We start from the raw sequence: 25,482 nt of genomic DNA on the forward strand, positions 1-25,482 counted from the left end.
CGCCCTTGAACCACTGTGCGGCGGCCAGTGTATTAAGATGATACATTTCCCGTGACTCAATTTGAAAGAATAAAATTTAAAAAAAAATTGCTTGTAGCGCATTTTACTAGGTTCTGTATGTAGTAAATACTTTCTTTGAAGATGTTGCTTGAAATTTTAATAACTTTTTTGCAACGTATCATTTTCATACATGTAAATTATTCTAAACTTGTCTCTTTTTCCAATAGATGAAAATGTCAAGAACACCTTTGAAAACTCTTCTGTTGTCTGCAAAATACCCGCATCCGAACCTTGGAAAATTAGTTATCATCATAGTTTTGGCATGAGCGATAATTACTTTATTTTTGTAGAGCAACCCATGCATATTTCAGTAAGCAAGCTTGCTTGGTCTAGATTCTCTGCTGCAACTTTTGCCGAATCAATGTCATGGGATGACAATGCCCAGGTGCGTAGAAAACTGATTTCCTGAATTTCCGAAAGACTAGAAAGAAAAAAATGGTAATATATCGGTGTCCCGACAACAGAAGTGGCAAGTCCCTAAACATTTCAAAAAATCACACAAGTTATTCGTTTAAACTCTAAATTTAATGTTCTTTGTTGTCATAAAGCTTGCAGAAAGTTATTTTAAATAACTGAGATGCGTGGTAACATATAAGCGGTATATTCAGCAGTGACACATCAATTAAAATTTCATAATTTGCTAGAAAATTTTGCAAGTTGGAAGTATTACACTACTAGTTTTTACTGCAAAAGCAAATCAGAGTAAACATAACATCAATAAATGTTTTGAGCGTACTATAATAATTTGCGTATTATTGTAGTTATTACTAGTATTGTAATTATTATTAGTACGAGTGAACTAGCTGACCAATGTAAAGCGTTCGCCCTCGACGAAAGGAATTCAAAATCTTAATGTTTTAAAACGTTTTTTTTTTTTTTTTTTTTGAAAAACAGCAACACTGGGACTTAATGGTTTATTTTTCGCGGGAAAAAACATATTTAAAATGATGCAGTTTGGAGTTGGATGAAGTATCTAGAAAATTATGGCGTGCTCAAAAAAAAAAAAAAAAAAAAAAAATTTTGAGAGAAAATTATACTGCGACTTTCCGCGTTAAAATGCAGGATTATCTTTGGTTTCAATGCAACAACACAACTGTGGTTTAAAGTCCTGTCCCCCAATGAGTTAATAGGTACTATATATTCATGGATAGTTGAATCATGATTCTGCTGAGGAAAATTGTCATTCAAAAACTTCATTCATTTTCTGACATGGAAGGATCAATCCCTTCGCGTTATTAGTAAGAAGCTCTTACGATTTGAGCTACTAGACCTCCTGCTCGGGATGCTAAAGCAATGCGTAATAGAGCCACAAAATAAAGTTTAAATGTACACATCTACTTTATTAAAATATTTGTAAACCGTTGAACTTCGATTTACCACGTTAAAATCAGCGTCGTGCTTTTCGATTTGACAACAGAACTGTTGCCTAAAATCCTGCAATGTCTTTAAGTTACCGTAAAAGTTCTCATTTTCGTGAGCCAGTCGTAATAGCGAAAATTTAAGCTTCGCGAAGTAGTTTTATTTTATGTATACAATTACTTTTTTCAGTTCTGTTCGTATTAAATTTGCGAAATTTTCTACTCGCGAAATCGCCGATATCTTCATTTTTGCGAAAATACGTGTTTTTACAGTACTTAAATTTAAAAAATGGAAATTTACAAGATTATGTTTGTCTTGACATCAGAAAATTTATGCGAAAAAGGTTTCTTAAAATTGGAATAAAAAAGAACAGAATCTAGTTTTAGAAGAGAAAAGAAAATCCTTATGATGCACGCTACATTTTCCGAACTATTTTAGAACACCTTGAAAGCCCAGCATGTCACGACCATGTTACAGGGACGTCACTGTGAGTCACAATAGCATAGCCCAGCATGGCACGTCAACGTTATAGGAGCGTCCCTGCGTGTCACAATGCTCACCAACCCAGAAAAGCAGTGATAGCCCAGCGTGTGACGGCAAAGTTAAAGGGCGAGTCACCATGGTCACAGTCACATGTGTCACTAGTGTCACGCTGTGACACATTAGCGGCCCCTAACTCATGGGGATGTGTCTTAAAAACAGAAAGAGTCCCAACAATCAACTTAAGGCTCTAATATGCACTATTTCTAATAAATGCTTCTTAAACTCTCTTTGTTTAAGCAAAAAGCTGAAAATTTTAACTGCATTTGTACTTATCTTTCAGACCCGATTTCACGTTGTCAGACGCTCAGATGGTAAACTATTGGATACTGTATTCGTTTCTAAGGGATTCTTTACTTTTCATCACATCAATGCATATGAAGAAGACAACCAATTAATCGTCGACATCAGTGCTTACAAAGACGGTGCTGTGATAAAATGTGGTTACATCAAAGCTTTAGAGGAGATGTATTTGAAAAATAAGAATGCTATTCCTCTGAAAGCCGAAGCCCATCGTTATGTATTGCCTCTGTCCATACCCGAAGGAGAGAAGGTAAGTGGCGAGAACATGTACATTCGAACTCGCGTATAGCGAGCCCTGATTTAACGAGAACCCGGATTTAGCAAGGAAATCGGAAATACTTGGTTAGAACAATGTTAAGTCTATGGGAGCATAACTCGCTTTTAACGAGCAAACACCGCTTAAAGCGAGCAATATTTTTGCGATTCATAAATTTTCAATTGACTTCCAGCTCATCTAACATTTCAAAGTCAAATAAAGTTAGTAACAAATCATAAATCCTGAAAAAAAGAGTTGACATTTTTTTTTTTTAAATTTGTAGAGTAGAGAAACATTCAAAAATTATACATGTGTTGTGTATATATGTGTATCCTTCAAGAACAGTAACAGGAGAGACATTCTCACAGTTCAAAGCAAAGTAACTAATTTCCTTGGTGCTGTACAGTAAAGGAAGGGAAAAAAAAAGCTTCTTGATGAATTTTTATGATTTTTTCTCGAACTCGTTTTTTACGACCACTCGGTTACAACGAGGAAATATGAAGGCTAAAAATGTACAGTCTTGAGCAAAGAAGAGACCGAGGGGACATGATTCAGTTGTTTAAATTTATTAAAATGAAAGATGTTACGGGATTGAAGTTTAGCACTAAAAACAGGACAAGGGGTCATTGTTTTAAGCTATTTAAATCTCAGGTAAATTGACTAGGACCAGTCTAGCTGGGCCCAGAGCCTGTTGCTGGTCGTCACTTTTGTATTTGTATTTGTATTAATATCGTGGTCCCCCCCCCCCCCCCCCGCTCTAAGCGAGTTCGACTGTACTCGTATATGGAGCATCCAAATAAGCCAGGGGATATAAGTACCTAAGTTGAAAATTTTGAGATACCTAGTTCAAACGGTAGAAGACACGCTTTCTGTTTTGGAGTAAGAGATGGTGCTAATAGATTTAAGAGGTGCTGTTTGGCATAATTTGGAGCAACTTTTCAGTGAAAGCCTACATATTTTTCGAAACTTTTCTCACGTATTTCTCAAAACGTAAATAAGCCCATTTACATCCCTTTGCTTTTAACTGCCTCATATGAATGAACAAACAAATACTACATGCTCAGGTAATACCAACGTTATCATCTAATTGTGTAGCTTACGTAGATAATAACTATCCCATCATTAACATTCCTTTGCTTTTCACTGTCTCATGTGAATAAAAAATTACTACGTACTTAGATAATAACAACGTTATCATCTTAGTATGTAGCTTACTTAGATAATATCAATTCTATTATTTACATCCCTTTGCTTTCAACTGCCTCATATGAATAAACACATACTACATGCTCAGATAATACCAACGTTATCATCTAATTATATAGCTTACTTAGATAATAACAACGTCATCATCTTAGTATGTAGCTTACTTAGATAATATGAATCCTATCATTTACATCCCTTTTGCTTTTCACTGCTTCATATGAATAAACAAATACTTCATACTTAGATAATAACATTTTCATTTAAGCATGTAGCTTACTTAAAAAATAATAACATTAATGAAGTAAACAAAATGCAAATGATTGCGCACGTGAATGGGAAAAAAATGTAATTTTTGTGATTCTTTAACGCTGTTATTGTTTGTTTATTTTCAGCACACAGTTATTGTTTTATTTTTTAACCACATGCTTCTTAAAGGGTCCCAAAAATGACTTTTGAATTTTGAAAACCAATAATATTGCAATGCATATTAAATACCCTCTATTATGGAATTTACTTCAGTTTAAAAAGCTTTGTACTATGTGACTGGCTGAAAGTACTCTAAATGAGATTTTAGCAGTCTTCAAAATAAATTACGTTGTAACACAAGCAGTGCAATTCGAACACTGATGAAACTTCATCTTCGTAGCTTGCATACCTAAAGCTTACCTTTTCTGCTGATAAAAGGTAGCACAGAGCTTTGTGATTGTTTTATGCCTGAGGTCCATTTTATGCAGTGGTCAAATATAGGCAGTATTACACAATGTTATTTTATATGTTATGTTTTGCTTTATATTGTATATACAGTCGAGCCCGCTTAATGGAATATCGGATAATAGAATATCCCGCTTAATGTAATAAAATTTCAATGTACTACACCGTTGATGTGAGTTATTTTTATCCCGGATAATGGAATATCCCGCTTATTAGAATAATTTTCCCTGGCAAATTTCATATTCCATTAAGCGGGCTCGACTGTATTTTACATTTTTATTCCGATCTATATTTATACAAATTGAAAAAAAAAACATTTAAAAATAAAATCGCTTCATAAAATTGGCCGCTTTTTGGTTGATACTATAAACTGCTTATTTTATTGTCATTTTTCATGGGAGGCTTATAGTTATAACTTTAATCTGAGACATGTAACTATGTCTAAATTTGAAGCTTTTAGATGAACAATATATTTTGTACATTAAAAATTGAAATTGCTGTGACATTAATTTGAGTTTAGTCATTATAGGATAAAATTATGTTTACAGTGATCTTTTACTAGAACGAATCTAGTAAATGTATTTCGTTGAAACGAATATTTTGCTTTCATGGCATTCGTTTAAACTGGATTTCACTGTTATAGTAGTAAGAGCTATTTCTTAGGTCTTGGATCTAATTTTTTAACTTAATAATCCAAAAGAACCCCATTGAAATTGTAATTGCACTTCAAAAGTTTCTTTTTATTTCTTAATTGTCATTACTCATTTTACAGATGCATTCGCATAAAAAACTATTTTTACTTGTAAATACTTAGTTATTTTATTTGTTTTAAGCAGAAATTTACTTTTCAGGAAGAAGGGAAGAATCTTGTCACACTTCCTAACTGCTCTGCTACTGCGCGATATCAAGCAGATGGCAAGATTTTGCTGACTCATGAAATTTTAACCGGATCAGGTGCGGTTATTTCAAAAATACAAGCTTTTAAAATACATTTTTTTAAACTGGAAAATTTTGAAGAAAAGAAGCTAAGAAACGTGTCTTACATAACAACTATGGCCAAAAATTTGGCTCTAATTACACAAATCCTTGTTGGAATACATTTTGTTAACACTTAAGGGTAACGGCACCAGTAACTGAAATGCTTAAGACATCGCTTTAATGTTAACTCAATTTTCTGAGCCTCTTAATCCATTTAGACTTTTAAAAATATTTTTCTCTTATGCAACAACATCTTCTTTAACGTTTGGCTGCTTTTGGATCCTCTGAATTAGTTAATTCTCTTTTTATTTGCCCAATTTTGAAAAAAGGTCTGACCCCCCAGTAACAGACACCGATAAATCTGATAATATCCAGTAACAGATAGGATGAGGAAAAGATGAGTAATGGACAAAATCCCCCTTTTCTCTTCAAAATGTGCAAAAGTTCTTTATTTTTAGATCTAAAGCCTTATTAAGTTCAAATGAACATGAAACACCAACTGACCTTGTGGTCGCTGTTCATAACCTTCCACCACTGCCTTGTAAATACCAACTGGCTCATAAAATTCACTCTGACAGCACTAGATGGTTGCACCGTATTCATGGGCCACAGCAACATCAGTTTTACACACCAAAAATTCTTATTATTTAAATCCAAACTTATGACTGTCCGTAACTGGCCCTTTGTCTGTTACTGGTGCCATTACCCTATGTGTGTTTTGCTGTAAAAGATTTATTGTTTTTCAAAATAGCTCTGAAATACAGCTGAACAACGTTCCTATACTGGAATTAAAAAAAAAAAAAAAAAAAAAAAAAACTTTTTTTTTATAAATTATGCACAAAAAATATTACTCAATTTTAAAATTCAGATTAGGTTTTACAGGAAAACAGCAGGCATATTACAGAAGAATATCAGAAAATTTCACATCAATACTTGCATAACGTTTTGAGATATCACTGTTACAGTAGACAGCTTTCTTCAAAAATATCATTCTTTAGAAAAAGCATTTAAATGCAACTTCCAGTCTGGAGCTTGGTTTGTAACTCTGTAGTGACACAGCTAAAACTCCTGTTATGATTTTCGTAAAGTAAAAGCTAAGACGCAATTTTGAAAAATTAATGAGTCAAACTAAAAAGCAAAATCATAAAAAAAAAAACGAAAAGTCCATCGAAAATGCAGATTTTAGTGCAGTCGGTTATCTTAATATTCATAGTTTTTGATGCTGCCCTTATCATTCTTATTGTGGATACAATAAACCCTCTTTTTACATATGTTTATTTTACGCGGTTTCGATTTATACTTGGTTTAAGATTTGACACCTTTATTTTATTTGATGGATGAGTTTCGTTCTTACGCGGATGCAAACAGATAAAATTTTCCCCTCTTTCAAAATCCAAACTCCTAAAGATAGCAGATTGCGCGTAATCAACTGCATTTTGGAGTGCTAATAAGTGAACTTGGTGTACTGGAGACATTTTATGCGATTGGTACTAGAGCTCTTTCCAGAAGTAAAGTTATTAAACTCACACAGTTCAGAACTGTGAACAGGAAGAAGAGCTTTTAGGAGAGACAAAGGAAGTCAAAACCCACGCCGACGTTTGTGACGCACAAACAAAAACGCTCACATTGAAAGTTTTGAGCCATTCCTAGACAATAGAAATGATTTTTCTGATTTTTTTAGTGAATCATGAAAATGACACAAGTGATCATGGATACCTTAATGCTCTGCAAAGAATTACAGAAAAAAAATCTTAATGACTGCAAAAAGACTATCATAGCCAGCTCCTCATCTTTATAAACAACACGAAATTAATTTATGGTTTATTTATACATGTTGTGCATAAAAGTCGATGTAAGTACAAATTTAACCAATACAATTAGTCATCACTAGAATGAAGTATTTTGTTATCTACGAAACCAAATCCCCATTTTAACACCATTATTAGGTCTCAATTTACGCGGTTTTGATTTACGCGGCATTTTCGCGGAACGTAATCCTGCGTAAAACGAGGGTCTGCTGTATTTACATTATTAGCATGATTATATTTGAATGCTACAAGGTGTCCTGAAGTAGACGACTGTTTTCAAAAATGTATAACAGGAAAACGGCTAATGATCAAATTTTTTTTTTTTTTTTTTTTTTTTGCGAATAATGCTTGTAGTGGGTCTTAAATGCTTGTAGTGGGTCCCCCCCCTGAGTTCCAAGTTTTAGTTCAAAAATTTTCAGTAGATGGCGCTACAGACAGAAAGCTAGAAAATCAAAGACATGTACAAAATTACATCATATTTTTTCGGAAAATGTTTTAATGAACAAAATTACACATCAATATTTTCCCAATGTGTACCGTCTGCAGCAGCCACATGTTGCAATCGGAGGAAAAATCGGTGAATTTCAATTGTTCTTATTTGACTTGCAAGTATGCAGGCTTCTTATCCGCAACGCCATCTATTGAAATATTTTTAACTAAACTTTTGAACTCTGGGAGAAAAAATTTACGGCCCACAACATAAATTGTCTGCAGGAAATTGTTTTTTTTTTCCTTTTTTTTTTGCCATTAACCGTTTTCCTGCTGTAAATTTTTGAAAACAGTCAGTCTATTTCAGGACACCCTGTATTTCAATTATTGATTTAAAAAAAATAATGATTCTCATTTTCATTTGCTTTTATCAGACCCTTGGTTTCATGAGCTGCCGCGAATCAATTACAAAAGAAATGGAAAGAAGTACAGGTATTTTTATGCTATGGCTAAACAGGAGACGTTAGCAGATACAAATCTGGTAAGATGCTTTACTATAAACGTATTATAAATGAGTTGGAAAGTAGTAATGTGAAATATTGTATTTTAAATTGCTTGAAATAGACCGTTTACAACTATAAAATGAAGCAATCTCAGACAATATTGAACTTTTAGGGGCTGTTTACAATTTTATGTCGCACGTCTTTTGAACAAAGTGGACCCCTCGCTCCTTTGTCAAGAAATGTCACATTTCACCATACTTTCTCCCCTGCCCTTGTCACGTATCACGCTGTTTTTATAAACATATCATTATATTAAAAAAAATGTGTGATAATCATCTCATGCTTCTTGCTACCTCCTCCCTTCCCCTTGTCAAAAGCTATCAAAATTTTACAACCCTCCTCCCGCCACAAAGCGTGACATTTGTGGACAACCCCTTAACGCTCAAAATTATGTTTTTTTTTTTTTTTTGTCTCACTAATCCAAGTTTATACAAAACATTTCATAATTCAGAAAATCGAAAGCAATGTATGAAATATTTGTAAATAACTAGAAGCAACTAGATATTTTGCGGTTAATTTTGATGCAGCTGCTTTCAAAAAATATTAAAATAAAAAATGAATTCGATTTATGGGGGGAGGGGGGGTTGGTCAATTCTTGTTCTATGTTTACTTCATTTTTTCTTGTAAATGTGTTTCAAAAACCAAAAAGAAAAAAAAATCTCTTATTTCTTTATCGATAAGAAAATTACAAATAATTCAAGGTCATTGGTTGACCAATTTCGTTGAGACTTTTTCAATTTAGAAGGATAAAATAGAATACGTTTCCACTGCTTATTGTAAATTTGTTTTAAGCTACCGCCAACTGCCAAAGACTGTTTTGAACCTTAAAATAAAATATACCTGATGCTTTATACATAATAAAAAATTTCAGATAAAAGTTGATACTGAGAAGAAAGAAACAATTTCTTGGTCGGAGGAGGGAGCACTTCCTTCGGAACCAGTGTTTTTGGAAGAACCTGGAGCAACTGATGAAGATTCTGGTATGTTTTGTGCACTAAATTTAATTTCGAGTTCTGCCTTTAAAGTTCAGAAAAGATTTAAACATATTTAGGAGAACAATATTTTGCAGTTAATTATTAGTTTAATATTGTCTAATGTGTCTCCTATGTAAAAAAGAATCATTTTAAAATCGATTTTATTCGCAATGTTCATCTGCATACTTGTTAAACACCTTTGAAATACGAGTAACTACCCTTTTTGCATCTTAAAAATGGGTGTTTTCATTATTTTTTCTTATTTTGCCAAGTCTATTTAATTTGGCAAAGTACAAATTTATAACTGTACTGTAAGTAACATTTAATTTCAAAAATAAATATATTGCAAGAAAAAATTGTGGTGAAATCTATCCTACTTAAGAGGACACTAAGGTGTTAAATCTTGAGAAAAATGTTTCATTTCGCAAAAAACTAACACCCCCGATGAAAAAAACGGATGTAATTCTTCGTATATTTTGAAAGATACTATATGTGATATAAGCAAGTCAAAGGTACACAAACAGAAAGAAAGACGTGGTGTTCCGGTGCTCTGGTTCAAACGTGGTGTTCTTGTAAAAAGTAGTATTCAAAGCTTTGAACTCTCTACAATGAAATTTCTGTACTATTTAATTAAAACGATTCAAAAAAATCAAATTTAAGTTTCATTGTTATAGTTTTCTTTTGAATGCGATTGGTTTATAGGGTTGCAGAAAGCTTTGCAAAAAAAGGGGGGAAAAAAAAACAAGTAGACTGCTTTCTGGACTGTATCGAATGCTTTTTTTTACATAAAACAATTGCGCGTGCGAATACACTAATACCTAAAAATTCACTTGCTAATTAAATTATCCATTATTATTAGTTTCATTATGCAGCTGTTATTTTGTACTTTTCTTGAATGTGTCTACTTTTAAATGTTCTTTTTAAAATAGCATTCGTCTTCTTTAATTTAAAGTCATTCTTATGCAAAATCTAATAAGGAGTTTTCTAGAATTTTTATCACAAAATTATAAAAGTTATAGATTTCTTTTCCGCAAAATGATTTGTTTTTGTTAAATAGTTTCATAAGAAGTAGTGTGCTTGTATTCTATAACTAAGTTACTTTTTTTTACACAATCTAATTTGGATCTGTTCAAAGTTTTTATCTCGAAAGCAATAAATTAAATATTCAAGGGAACAATATCCAATTGAAAATTTAGTTCTCGAAAGTAATTTTTTTATCCATTCTCCCAATCATAAAATGTAAGAGAGAATTCAGTTTGTCGCCATCTTTAAACAAACTATTAATTATAAGTTTTTGATTCTATTAATGGTGCGCAACATATCACATTAGTTTCGAACGTAGTAGCGATGTAGTTAATAAGTCCATTGGTATTGTTTTCGACACGATTCAGTCATGAATGATTTTGTGTATGTTGTGAAAGGGTGCAGGTTTCTAAATAATGTCTATTTCACTTTTTTTCCCTTCTAATTTTAGATTGATATTAGGCAGTGGCGTACCTATCACAGGGGTGACGGGTGACACCCGGGGCGGTAATTTGTGGTGTACCCCCCCCCCCCCCAACAAACGCCAAAATAGGGGTTTTAACGTTCTATGTAAACATGAAATTTATACAGTTTTCAGAAACAATTTCATGTGTGTTATAACTAAATTTTAAGTGGGATAATGTAGAAAAGACCATTAAAATATATGAACGCTTTTTATATAACTTGCATTAGATGCATGTGTGCAGGCCGTCGAGAGATCAAAAAAGTTGGGGGATGTATGAGTTGATGGTCCCTTAATTATTTCAAACTTACTCAAACACAGGGAAAGATAATGAGTTTCTTTTTTTTTTGGTATAAGAGGAATCACTACTAGGTCTAAATATTGACAATATGAACCTAATCATATGCATAGGGTTAACTCTATGATGTGGGTTGGAAAACTTAGGGATCCAGGAGTCCCTCCTCCCCATGGAAAATATTCAAATTTGTAGCCTTAAAAATGCTTTTTGCTTCATATTTCTCAAAAACTTACAATCGCACTTTGGATGTCACTCCTCCAGACAGATAACACCTCCCCCCCCCGTAACGACACTACTGTGTTATTTATAGTTAAAATATATGGTATATTATATCCCGGTAACAGTGAGACTCTACCTTGCCCGTCGCAGATCCTAGAGTAGGTCTGCAGACTATTTCTGAATCTCGACATAAAAAACGTTTATTTATTTATTTATTTTTTATTGAATCGCTTTCTTTGTTGAATTTAAAATTTCAGAATTAAGCTGGTAATGGTTTACCTTGAAGACTATTTTTAAGTTTTTGGTTTGCTTTGCAGACGGCTGCAAAAATGACTGCTGGGAGTGATGCGTTCAGATCACTTCTCTGCTACTGAAAATTAAACATACTGCAAATTACGTATGCAGTAATTCGTTTACCAAGTTAAAAAAGTTTAAACAGTTGTTCATTAAATTTTAGTACGTCCCAAAATAACGCTATCTGAAGTAAAATATTATGCAGAAGCGAGTAATGAGTAAATTAACAATATTTTAGCACAAAAAGCAAAAAAAAAAAAAAATCTGCCTGTTACAGAGATAAAAAGATTTTTTTTCCAATGCAAAGTTTTTTTTTTTTTTTTTTTTTGTAAGATTGTGATTGCTGCTTATTGCTTGTTAACTCAACACCTTTTCGCAATGAAAGAGTATTTTCCTGTTTTGCCTAAACAAGTGCATGCAATACGTTTTTGAAATACGAACTTTATAGACCGTAACTGGTTCATTAATGTTCTCTAATCATAACTAGATTTCGTCTTGGCCAATTGAGATAAGGGGTCAACATTAATTTAATAGTGGGATTTTTCTCAAAACCCAAGATTAAACTCCTAAAATCCCTAAGATCAAGTAACTAAAAATTCTTAAAGTTTATTCATTTTCTTGTTATTGCTACTATTGTAGTTGGTCGATTATTAATCTAAAAATGATTTTAAAAAAAATCCTCATATATATATAAGCCAATTCACTGATCGAGTAACCCTCTGAAGTCACTAACAATGAAGCTCGCTCCATATCATGATTTGGCATGCAGTTTAACATGCAGGGAAATGCTTTATTTTGACAAGGCTAAACTGGACTCGGTAATTTAACTGTTTTACTTTTAAGACTAGTTTTAGGAGAATGAAAAAACGAAAAAGTGGTCGACAATCAACGCTATCTACTAGAATTTAGGGTTAATCCAATACAATTGAAATTTTCAACTATCAAAATATCACCAAACAGGCAGTTCAAATGTAGAAGCAATTTTCACCCGTCATACCTTGACGGGCAATTTTCTAGTATCATAATAAATACTAAAAATGATGTCTCATAAATTATATCTTTGGATATTTTCTTAAAAATTTTATTATAAATGCCTTGATACAATTGCACATGTAGTACAAAACAGATAGGCAAAAAGGATTTACGCCGTAAGGAGAGAAATTTAATCTAGTTTTTCTTTTTTTTACTCCTCTAAGCAAATTTTTCATAGTCATATTATGTGCAAGGGAAAAAAAATCTCCGATCTATATTGATTAGCCAAACAATATCATTTTAATCCTAATATTATGTTAATTTTTAAAATAGTTAATAAAGATATCTTTTCTTTACTAATAATAAAGCTGAAAGTCACTCTGTTCAGATATCTCTCTGTCCGGATCTATCTCTGTCCGGATCTATCTCTGTCCGGATCTATCTCTGTCCGAATCTCTGTCTGTCCGAATCTCTGTCTGTCAGGATCTCTATCTGTCAGGATCTCTGTGACGCGCATAGCGCTAGACCGTTCAGCCGATTTTCATGAAATTTGGCACAAAGTTAGTTTGTAGCATGGGGATGTGCACCTTGAAGCGATTTTTCGAAAATTCGATGTGGTTCTTTTTTTATTCTAATTTTAAGAACAAAATTATCATAAGATGGACGAGTAAATTACGAAATTGTCATAACGTGGAACCGTAACAAGGGCACAAGCCAATTGGCGAGATACGAAATTTTCATAACGCGGAACCGTAACATGGGTACAAGCCAATTGGTGAGAAAATTCACCATACATTATTTGTAAATATACAGGTAAACCAAAAGAACTTTTAATTTTTCTATTACGGGCAAAGCCGCCACTAATTCATTAACAAAGCTCTAAACCCCAAAAATTTCAAAACAAAATCTCATAAATTTAAATTCATTATTGAAAACCAAGGATCTTGGTTTAAAACCCAAGCTTTGGCTCATCTGTTGGCCAATTAGTTCAATACCAAAGTCATTACAAAGATAAAGTTATCACGATATATTTTGTTTTTCAGGTGTTTTGTTAGCCTCCCTTCTGTATCGCGATGATGAGAAGAAGGTTTCTATGATAGTCATCAATGCCAAAACTATGCAGGAAATCGGAAGAGTTAATTTCATGACTCAAGCATCTGTACCAGGAGATTTTCATGGTGTTTTCATACCAAAAGATTAACAGAAGATTCTGCTAGATGTTTAACTTTCCATCGAAGACTGTTTGCAATTTTTCTGTATTTTTATAAGGATTTTTTCCAATAATATGTGTGCCATGATGAATAAAATTTATTTTGTATGAACTTCTTAATTGCATATTTCTTATACCTACGCAAAGCATGAGGGTTTTTTTTTTCATTAGAATGATCTACTTTTATTATGTGGTTTTGTTTATTTATAAGATAACAAGCAAAAATACCTGGCGTTGCCAGAGTCAGTAATAATTGAGAGAAACAATCCCTACTTTCTTTCGTTTTCCGTTTTAACTGATAGAACTTAAAACACACTGTTTTGACGTGATTAATCGAGCTTCTTCCTTACCCATAAAAGTAAAATAGTAAAAAGTATAAAGAACTAACGAGTATTTATTTAGAAACGAAATCACGAATTTAAGCATATAAAAATTAAAAGAATTTCCAAAATATGAACTAACAAAAACAAAGATCACTAAAAAAACCGTGCGCTTTATTGAATTAAATAGTACACACACACAAAAAGAAAAAAAAAGCTCTCTACTATGTTTCCCTAAGTGAGCAAAAAGTAGAGTTTCCATGTGTTTAAATGACTTTAAACTCATGTTTACTCCGGAGAAGCCTTGATTCAAAATTTTCATTATTATTACTTTTAATATTACTGTTGTTAGGCAACGAATTTTTGTAACAATGGGTTTTATAATTATAATATGGGGAAATTACATGAAATTTACTGTTTTCCACTATAACTTTTTTAAACTAAGTTTTTAAAGAATAAATTATAGCCTAAGTTACTCCCTGATAATGTAGCTACCTATGGTGAAAAAAAGGTTAAAATCCGTCCAGTAGTTTTGAAGTTTACCCCGGACATCCCCACAGAAGTAGCCTTTTATGTATATAGATCAAGAAAGTTTCTTGCTAATTTTACTGTGCACTGTTTAAAAAAAATGATGATTCGTGCAAATTAGTGAATGACTCGGCGATTTTTAACCGGTGGTCCGGTGGATCGTGGATATCATACTCATTTCATATCGCCAAAATGTTGCTTAACTCCAAAATATAGCATTCGTCCTTGCTTTCTTCGCTACCTATTTTAAGGAATGGATTCATTTTCTCAAATGATTGGCTAGGATCATTTGTTCACGGTCGGACTATATACCAAATCTGAGTAAAACCACTATTGTAAATAAGCATAAGAAATAATTTCATTAATAATCGACTGCAAAACAAGTTTACATCCATATTTCACAGTCTTTCTGGATAAAAACTATTATCGAAGATAATCAAAGTCGGGTAAAACTAAACGTGATATTTTTTGCCTTCCCTGCATATCATAGTAGATTTATTTACTTGCTAAATAGCTTCAAAAATTTGAAGAAAAAAAAATACTTTTGGGTACCTTTTGGCTTTAATAACTTCTCTAACGTAACTTTACTAAGTGTGGGGTTGTTTCCGAAATTTTAAAAGTTTTTTTTTTTTCTGAAAGAGCATGCTTAAAAACATAGGAAGGGTTTGGTAATTTTTAAAAAAAATGGCAAAGTTTAATATTTTGTAGCAATTATTTTAATCAATGCGCAGATTGAAATTTATTTTTTACGCTTCTGCACATGACATCACAAGTGATGAAATGCCATTATCTCACAGTGCACATTATCATGTCCTGGCAACGCGGTGACAGCATAGCGTAAACATTTAGCGCTCCAATAGAGTAGCACGCCAAAATACATCACTTTTGACGTCATGAAGACCACGCCTTATTTCCAAAATCGATCATTTAAAAAAGTTAAATAAAAAATAACTGTTGGGAAAAAAAATTGCAGGCTCCATGTTTTTTTTTTTTTTTGAGCAATCACGATTGCTTATTGTTTTTACTTGACTGTTTTTGGCGTGCTATGATTTTATTTTCCCCCTGCCAGCACCACCGTCGATCGGCCTCACGATGTTGCTCCTCTAGCGAAAACCGTCTCCAGGTTGCGTCCATATCCTACACGCATACATACACACATATACACACACACATACCCACACACTCATGCCTGCACACAGACAAAAACACACACCTACACACACTCACACACACACACATGCCTGCACACACGCAAAAAAACACGTGATTGCGAAAAACATAATTTGAATTCAAGATGTCAAAATTCAAATAATTTTTTTTTTTTTTATTCTATCGATTTTAGCGATAAAATTGTACTTTTGACTGAAGGAAACAACCCCATCATTTTTCCTATTACATACAATAACTACCCTTTATAATCCAGAGCTGGTGTATTAAATTTAACTTCAGTTCATTTACTACTGGAAGAAGATTACGTAACATGCGCACATTCCGCTGACTTATAACCCTTGATAATACTTAGTGGAGTTTTAGTATTCCCTGCAAAATATTTTCGGTTTAATTACACCACAACATGAGTCATTGTCAATATTTATCTTCGTATTATTGAGGAATGAGACTTTTCCAAACGTCACACTGACACCCACCCCGAGAGCTCCTTGTTCATTTCAGTCAGTGACTAACCAGATGGGAGTCTCTCGGGAAACGTCACACTGACAGCTATTTCATTTGGTATACATTTGTCCTGATATATATATTATATAAACATGGTATGTCCTTCAATGTCTGACTGTAACCGTTACGATGCGAAAATTTAAAAATATATTCTAAAGATAGAGTAAATGACTAGTTAGGGTATGGTTAAAGGTTTCTTAAAATTTGGATTGTTGTTGAAATGTGATGTTGCAGTTCTAGTTCATGGAAAAGAATAATTATGATTTTGTTAGAACTTAGAAACTGCACTTTTGTAGAGCTGTGGAATTTTCTAAAATTTTCAACTATGATTTATTACTATGAATACTAACTGTGCCCGCGCGGCGATGCTCGTGCTAAGAATTCAAATAATTTCCATTGAATACATAATACATAATCCCCCCCCCCTTCCCGCACACACCATTAAAAAGAAAAACAGTAAAAGTTCCATTGTAATTAAAATATTTCTCCAAAGGAATAAAAAGTTTTAAATTAACAGTTGCTTTAAAATGTCAAATAGTTCCACCAACGCCATTGGTTACCTATCTCGCCAAGCGACCAAGCTACCGAAAACCAGCCGATTAGTGAGAAAAGCGAACTCCAATCAAATAGCTATCCAGTCTTTTTAACTAAAACGTTCAAACAAAAACCCCGCTCTCTCCCCTTTCCTTCGAAGAAAAATAACGTAATTAAAAAAAGCATCTAGAACAAGTAGAAAATCCATCAAGTAGAAAAAAGATCCAGTAGAAAAATGAATTTTAACTCAAATAAGCATCGCAATTTACATCAAATGATCATTCCGCTCCACCTAGAAAAAATATGTTTTACGTTAAAATCCGCATTGCAAATACAAAAGGAAAACCCTGCTCCCCCATAAAAAAAGAATTTAACTCAAATACGCAATGCAATTTTAAAACCAGAAGCAATAAAAGTATTATTTTGATATAAGGATCGTGCACGCATGAATAGCTCGCAGATGGCAAATTTTTTTCTTACTTACTTGATACTTATCGTTACATATTTTGGACAATTCACACTATCTTTATAAATGTGTTATCTTTATAAATGTGCCTATGTGTTATTCTGATGTGTAGGCAATATTACTGTAAAGTCTTATTAAAATCTATTCAGTAGTTTTTGCGTGAAAGAGTAAAAACATCCATACACACAAACTTTCACAATTATAATAGTAGTAAGATTTTTGACTATAAATTAAAATATACTAGTTAGACCAGTTATGGTCATACTCTCATAGTTATGGGAATACTGAGAACAAGTAATGGTTATTTTAGCTAAACTCAGTTATTGAGAAGGAAATACACGAAAAAACGATCAACATAATTGAAAACTTATTTTTCTTACAATATGCCAAATTTAAAGTATCTTGATTTGCCATTAAAGCTCAAAAACGGAAAAATGATAACTCGCTTTTGAAGCATTCGTCTGAACAACAACAACAACAAAAATAATAAAATAAATGAATAAATAGATTAATTCTACTGCTGCATTTTTTTGTTTACCGTTTGTCAAATTTAGCTTATGTTTTACAATATCATCAATTCAAAATAATAATTTTGAGTTAGGTTAGCCCAAAAAAAAAAAAAAAAAAAAAAAAGAAAAAGAAAAATATGATCATATGTTCTTAAAACTAAAATGCTTAACTTTTCATTGGCTAGTTATGGGCTCATTAGCTTGAAAGGATCTTCAATATCTTAATTAATGGCAAAAATTTACGCATGTAATATAAAAAAGCAGAAGAAGGAGTACGTATATCAATAAAACTGCGATCTCAAAAAAAAAGAAGGAAAAAAAAAACAGCAATCTCAGGTCTTTAAGAAGAAAATTTTAAAAACTTAAATGCGAAGAAAATCCACTATTGGTGACTCAAAAACATTAACATTATAAAGCACACTGTAGATAAAAACTGTGGAAAACATGTTTGAAAAAAATGTGGTGGGACTCTCTCTCTCTCTCTCTCTCTTTTAAAAGATGGTAATTTTTAGAATCCACTCATGGTGTTCCTGGAATAGAGATTACATACTTGATGTTGACAGTACAAGACAATTACTGGTTTGATACCCATAATTGTCATTTACGCTACGTATTAACTCTTTCTAACTACAATGACTTGATTTTGCATTGCATTGTTTTATAATACGTGTCTTGTCTTTTGATATAGTGATTTATTTAATTATAAATTAATGATCATTTATAATTTCGAGTTATATTTGAAGAGTTGGGGTTGTGAGAAGTGAGGGGGTGTGAGTGCCACGAAAGTAAAGGCATCACTAGTACAAATGGTAGAAGAAATTCTCTTGGGTCATTTCACGTCAAATTGCCTTGTGCCATGTGCCGTCATGTCTCAGATTTTGTCCGTTACTTTTTTGCAAATAGTATTTAGATTTTTGGAATATAGATTGTTTTGGAGATTTCTTTTCAAAATTTCGATTTTTGATCACTTTTTGGAGTCCCCTTTTTAGTATGAATTTAGGAAAATCTCTCCAATTTCTGTATTTTCCAACCAATTAAGCTGAATTAGGTATCAGTTTAAGCTAATACTTTTCTCTATTAGTATACATAAAAGAAAGTATTCTGTGAATAGTGGAGTGTTTTCGTTCTTTATTTGTATTCAGTTTTTATGATTCTTAAATTGGGAGACCTAACAAGGCAAGAGAATTATTTATTTATACTACAGAAAAAAAAGAAGAAGATGCAGATATTATAGGTGGTACTCCAGAGACATAACTTATTAAATACCCCAATCGAAAAGGCATAAAAGTCGACTTTAGAAAAGGAGTGGCAACATTCTACTATTCACTGAATACTTTCTGTTGGTTATGTGTAATTTTTCAAAAAGTGTAACTTTTCCGTCGCACGCCTTTTACTGTAAAAACGTTAAGGAACAATTCATTTAACAATGATTTTTAATTTCGTCAAAAATATATCTACTTAAACCTGCCAATATTTTTTTTTATAATATTTTTATTTTAGCATATTTTTGGTTCACAACATGTGAATTCTCACCTCTGTGGCATGTCACACACCTTGTGTGACTGTTTATGTTGTTTAATAACTTGTTTAATTAGAAGTATATTCTTATTTATTTATTATTCCTTTCACAAGTGTCTCAAATACTAGTTGTTTAAGTATATTTAAATTTTTAATATTGTGTTTTAGTTCGCTTTAGTAGAACAAGAAGTCATGTCACACAATAAATTCTCACCTCCGTTACCTAAACACAAAATCCCATTCCTCATTAACACGTGGCAGTACAGATATCAAATTTTATTTTACACGATACAATGGAGCCCCCTTGTTTATTTTCAGCCATAGTTGAAGTTGTGAGATTTTTGTCGAAGAACAAGAAGATAGATTTTGCTGTAAAAACTTTTTGGCTACTCTGAATTCCCATCTCCGTGAATTTGAATTTCAGGGATGTAAAGTAATATGTAAAAAAGAAATGAGCATGTTTTCATTTGCTTAACATGTGCAGATTGTAGCAACGAAGAAAAAAAAATGCCCTGAAAAATGTATCTATTAGGCCTATATTAATGGAAAATTCCTCACTTCCGTGAATCTCCCCTCCGTGACAGACCTTATCAATGACACTTTTTTCTGAGGCGAAAATAAATGATGGAAGGGTAATATATCAATAATAGGCTTTTTACAAAAATTATAAATTGCCCTCAAATTTACTAAATATTATTTTTAAACATACATTTGAAACTACTAATTAAGCGTATTTTAATTAAGAGAGCTTAATATTATATTTCCACTAATCATTAAAATAACTGATTGTTTGCACAATTAACAAAACTAGTACTTTGATATTGAGTTGGCCTCGATTTTTCCTATTTTTTCATTTCCATGAAGAAGGAATTTTTAATTTTTTTTATTTATGAGTAAAATGATTGGATCTTTGCAGGGCCATTGCTTATGGTTACTTCTAGTAGGTAACACTTTTATGTAAGAATGAAAAAAAAAGAAAACAAAAGGTTTCAAAATTGAAAAATATTTGCGTTCCAAAAATACGTTTTCTGGGGAATGATCCTTATACTGAGAGAGAAAAGTATTTAAATTTCAATTTAAAAGAAAATATGATAATGCTGTGCTCCTCCCATCCAAAATTTTAAGTTCGGAGCACCCCTGTTCAATTACACCACTTGGTTTCTTACTGCCTGGAGGTTTTTTTAAAACCTCGCTTCAGAACAGAATTTTGAAATAAATATGTCTACATATAAAAGGATTTTTTTAAACTGTAGATTATATTAGGTGATGAGGGTAAACAAATATTTTATCAGTTTTTAGTTATTTGCTATTCTGCATTTATCTAGATTAGTTTTAAGATAGGCATAAATTATTATGTGAGTTTAGAATGTAATTATAGAACGTTTCACGACACTTTGTCATCCAGGGACGTCAGAAAAGATTAACGTGACAATAATAAAATAAAAATGTGACGTCAGGTTTTTGGGAAATTTCCAAAGAAATGTCCGCACTATTCATATTTTCTTCTGAAACCAGCTTTTGCTTTATTTGTGTTGGAGCATAGTAATTACTTAAAAAAATTGTGTGTTCATTCTTTCACATCAATGTCTGTGAGATATTATTAAATCTGGGTTACGGTGACGTCATTTGTGTGTGTGAAACTCTTTAGAAAGCAAGTGATTTTTGATATCTTTTCACAGCAAAATGTTTTTCTTTGTTTGGTGAAATTGAACTACAGAGACGTGCTAGCTGTTTATTGTTCAAAAAATATAGTCCGTCTATTCAAAGCATTAATTTTACTAGAAAATGTTTTCACGAAAACTGGAGCACCTTTTTCCGATACACGCGAAACCAAGTTTTATAAATATTTTATGAATGAAAGCATTAATTAGATGAAATGGTGTATGGAATTTGCTCTTAGTTTTAGTAAGATTTGTGGATCGCTTTCAATTGATTTTAAGTATTTTTATTTATTTTCTTGCTGCGTGGCCCGGTTTTGCACAGTCTACGTCGAAAATAAAAGTTAGATCAACTAACTCGTCTTCAACAATCACGCTTGAACAAAAAAATTCTATAAAATTTCCTGGCATATTGCGGAAATTTAGCCAAAAAGGAAAAAATTTAAATCCCCCGATTGCAGAAAAAGGATTGAAAAAAAAGTCAGAATTTGATTTGTTCATAATCGAGAAAAAAAAAACAGCACCAAATCGTTCTTCTGAATGATTTTCTTCGGACTACAAATTTGAATAAAAGCATTGTTCAACAACGACTGTGATCAACAATAAATTTCTAATTAAAGGCTTGCCTACATTTTAGCGTGAAATTAGTTAAAAACAGTTATAACTCACGTTCTGGAAAATTCCATGAAACTAGGGACATCACAGTGAAAAAAAAAAACTTCATTGCATAAGTAATTTTTTTCTTTTATATGAAGTAAAAAAGACTATATTTTTATAAAACTGCGAAAAAAGTTATAAGCACATTTTATTTGTGAGTTTTATAGGCAAATTTCGACAATACTACTTAGTGCCATTTGCCGTTATATTAGCGGTTCTAAATGTTAATCTTTTTTTTTTTTTCACTAAAAAAATTAATTGGTATGTCTACAATCTTTTTTTTTTCTATAAAAATTTAGTTTACATAGGAAGAGATTAGACCGACAAAGAAACTTTATATCGTTATAATTGTCTTGTAATATTTTTTTAAACTATTCCTCTTATTAGTGTAACATTAGTCACACAATTGTAGTATGAAAGTTTGTATTGCTCAAACAAAAACAAACCTAAGTTTATAAAAATTTATATAGTAAGTCGGGGTATCATGCCCCATCAGATAAGTCGCCCCAGTAACTGTATTTCAAGATTCCAGAAATATTATCCGCCCGTGTCGAAATTTTGAAGAGTATTTGTGTATAAAGAAGTTTTAATGCTTTTTATTGACACCCAAGCGATTTCAGAAAATTTTCGCACCTAAAGCCGTTAGTTGTTTTATGGAAAAGGGGGGGTGGGTCATTCTTCACGATAGCCTCCCCCCCCCCCCTAAAATTGAGGTCTGTATCCGATCCTGACCCTAAGTGGGATATCGAAGCATTTCCCATTGGGTCGCAACATTAGTCTTTCTTTTCAGATGTATAAAACAGTAATGCCTCAAAGTTAAGGTATAGGCGGGATCGAGAAAGCAGTGTGTACTTAGAATTAACGTAAGTCGGAGACAATATTTTCCATTTATTTAACATCGTTATAGTGAAATGAACACGCGTTAATAACGTAAAATTAAGAATACGCGAGTAAGACTAATGTTTGGCACTATTGCGCGTTTGAAAACGTCACAATAACAAATTAAACGTTGCTTCAACATAATGAATTTAATTTATTAGTACAACGCATTATGTATCCACATGAGAATAAGACATTAATAAAGGGTGTTTTTTTAGAGGTATAGAACTTTAGGTTCAAATAAAACACCGTTAAATGATATAAATCGCCATGAATTTGACTTCATTCGAAAGTTGATTCTTTGCCCTTTTTATTTAAATGTGATTTCTGGTATATGGCCACTTCGGCCGGCTTGGAGAACGTCTAATCGGGAAGTCCAATTTTCTATCACTTTTTGCAGCAATGGGGGCCGTATGTGAGTGATATGTGGCGAATGTTCTTGTCCAAGGCATCAATTGTCTGTGGCTTATCGGTTTAAACCCCACACTTCACACAGTCACACACAAAATAGTCAGCGTAGTTAAATCGCACGATCTTGCAGGCCAATTCACGGGTGCATTAAACGAAATTATTCGTTCACCGAAAGTTTCTTTCAAAAAATCAATTGTGACAAGCGCTGTGTGGCATGTTGCTCCGTCCTGTTGTCTATTCATGATAAAATGGAAAACCAAACTAAACAAAAAACAAGTGACAACTATTAAAATGGCCCACAGATCAAACAATGTTCCCGACTTAAAGTTCTATACCTCTAAAAAAAACAATACTAGCTTTAGTGCTGGGAGAATTAAAATATATGACGCTCACGAAAAACTGGTAGCTTTCAATGTTTGGTTTTAAAAGAAATGATATATAAACGTTTAATATCTGGTTTATAAATATTACTGGTAGCTAATCGTTACTACATACATATTTACTAATATATTTAAATTAGTATTATTTGTGTATTTAAGCACAATTAATCGGCCTAAACTTTAGTGGAATGCATTCTGTCTTGGCCATGTGATATAATTTAAGAGACCTCGTGATTCCGAGTTGTTGTGATTCGGTATAGAATACGTCAGTGTATTTCGGTACACATGGTTTAAAAAATTTTAAAGAAGAAAAAAAAATAGCATCGTATTCATTTTCTTTTGTAGCGATGCTACTTGCAGTTGACTTTATCTCTAAAAGTCTATTATTTGAATTTATTTCTAAGAAGTTGTCTTTAAGTTTTTATTTTATCAGCAGCTAATTGTATCATGTTACTATTTGCAACTTAATGAAATTTGATTTGGTATGACTTGCGTTTACAACATATGCATAGCAAATTGAAAAAATCCTAGATTCTAAATTTAAGATAATTGAGAAAATCTGAGTAAAATAATTTGGAAAGTGTCTAAATATATGTTAAAAATCAGAGTAGCTATCTTTTTCTAATTTCTAAATTTATTATGTGTTACAAACATTATTACGCATACATAAAATACATTAAGAATTTTGTTTTTGCTTAAATTAGCAATTATTGCGTAGCTCGTATCACTATTTCTATTGATTTGCATTAATTAAGTTAACTGTTAATACTTTTTTGCTTGTTATAAGAAGTTTTGTAATGTTACCTCAGGTGGGGCATTTAACCTGATGTAGTAGGGTGAATTGTCTGACTTTCAAGGTAATGTGCCCCAAAGTTGCAATTTTGTATTTTCGCAATAAAAAATTTAATTCGTAGTTTTTAGTCATGATAAATTCTGCACAGCATCTGCACCAATATTAAAAGAGGCCGGAGGTATTATTTCTTATTTTTCGTCATTATATTTTTTTTAAATAAATTTTTTGCTTAGGTGGGGCGAGATTGCTGGACTTATTCTATTTTTTTTATTTATGAATACATAAAGGAAACATAAACTTCAGAATCAAGCATTTTATTTCCGTGATTGGTTTTGTTTTACCAGAAAACGTCAAGCAAGATTTTCATTTTTTCCTCTTTAAAAACATTCTGAGATTAAGTTTCGTGCGAAATTTTAAGGCGCAATAGCAACAACCCATAATGGGGTTGTTTCCTTCAGTCAAAAGTACTACTTTTAGTCACTGAAATTGATAGAATGAGTAAAAAAAATGGACCCAGAAATTACTTTCATTTTCCCAATAGTTATTTTTTAATTAATTTTTTAAAATGTCCGATTTTGAAAACAAGGCGTGGTCTTTATGACGTCACAAATGATGCAATACGGCGCACCTTTCTACTACGTTTCCACATTGTGATAATCAAGCAGCGAATTAAAATTGCGCTCTACTCTTGATATCAACCAGATCGTTGCAAATACACGTGAGTAAAGATGCGAATTAAATATTTTTCTCCGTGAAAGGCAATACTGAATGGCATTTCATCATTTGTGATGTCACACGGCAGAAATGTAAACAATGAAAGCGCACCGATTTAAGTAATTTTTTTAAAATATTAAACTTGAACAAATTATTTAAAAAACGGTCGGATCCTATATTTTTAAGCATGATTTTTCAGAAAAAATACTTTTAAAATTTCGGAAACGACCCCATTAAATTATATAGTAATTTTGAGTTTTAAGTGTTTCTTGTGTTACGCGTTCTTTGTCTATCCCTGATTGTTTTAACATTAGCTTTTACTCTCAGCTATACATTAAATGAAAAACAAAAAGGTTTTGATTTAGTGAATTGTCACTTGATTTTAATTCTTGATTAACTTGATTAGTTTTGCCTATATTTTAATATTAAATGATATTTCTACCACGAATTTAGCAATTTTGATCTTATTACAGTATTAATTTTTTTCATTATCTCTTATTTGTGCAAAACTAGATTGGACGAAACACACTTATCAGAAAATGTCTATAGTTTAAAATTAAAAAAGCAAAACGAACATTATAAATGAGAAGCGTATAAAATTAGTTAGTTTTGTTTTGTTTTTAGATTCTCTTATGTTGTGTTGCTAGGCATTCAAAAATAAAGTTAAACATTCATTTGTTATTTACAAAGAACAATAAACATAAACATTGTCCTGCAGTACAGTACAATAAACTCCGCAGTACAATAAACTTTGTCGTGCAAAAGCATTCTGAAT

The 25,482-nt window shown here is 32.1% G+C and overlaps 1 protein-coding gene across 1 annotated transcript; it reads left to right on the forward strand.

Moving 5' to 3' along the window:
- Nucleotides 1-227: 227 nt before the first annotated feature.
- LOC129226334 (carotenoid-cleaving dioxygenase, mitochondrial-like) lies at nucleotides 228-13,778 on the forward strand (the record flags this gene model as incomplete). The annotated part of the gene is given in 6 exon segments (XM_054860936.1): nucleotides 228-445; nucleotides 2,243-2,512; nucleotides 5,287-5,389; nucleotides 8,085-8,191; nucleotides 9,085-9,193; nucleotides 13,500-13,778. Coding segments are annotated over 6 exon segments (965 nt in total), but the record flags the coding sequence as incomplete, so codon positions are not given.
- Nucleotides 13,779-25,482: the final 11,704 nt, after the last annotated feature.

The sequence above is a fragment of the Uloborus diversus genome, chromosome 7, assembly GCF_026930045.1.
Source record: "Uloborus diversus isolate 005 chromosome 7, Udiv.v.3.1, whole genome shotgun sequence".
Classification (NCBI taxonomy): Eukaryota; Metazoa; Arthropoda; class Arachnida; order Araneae; family Uloboridae; genus Uloborus; species Uloborus diversus.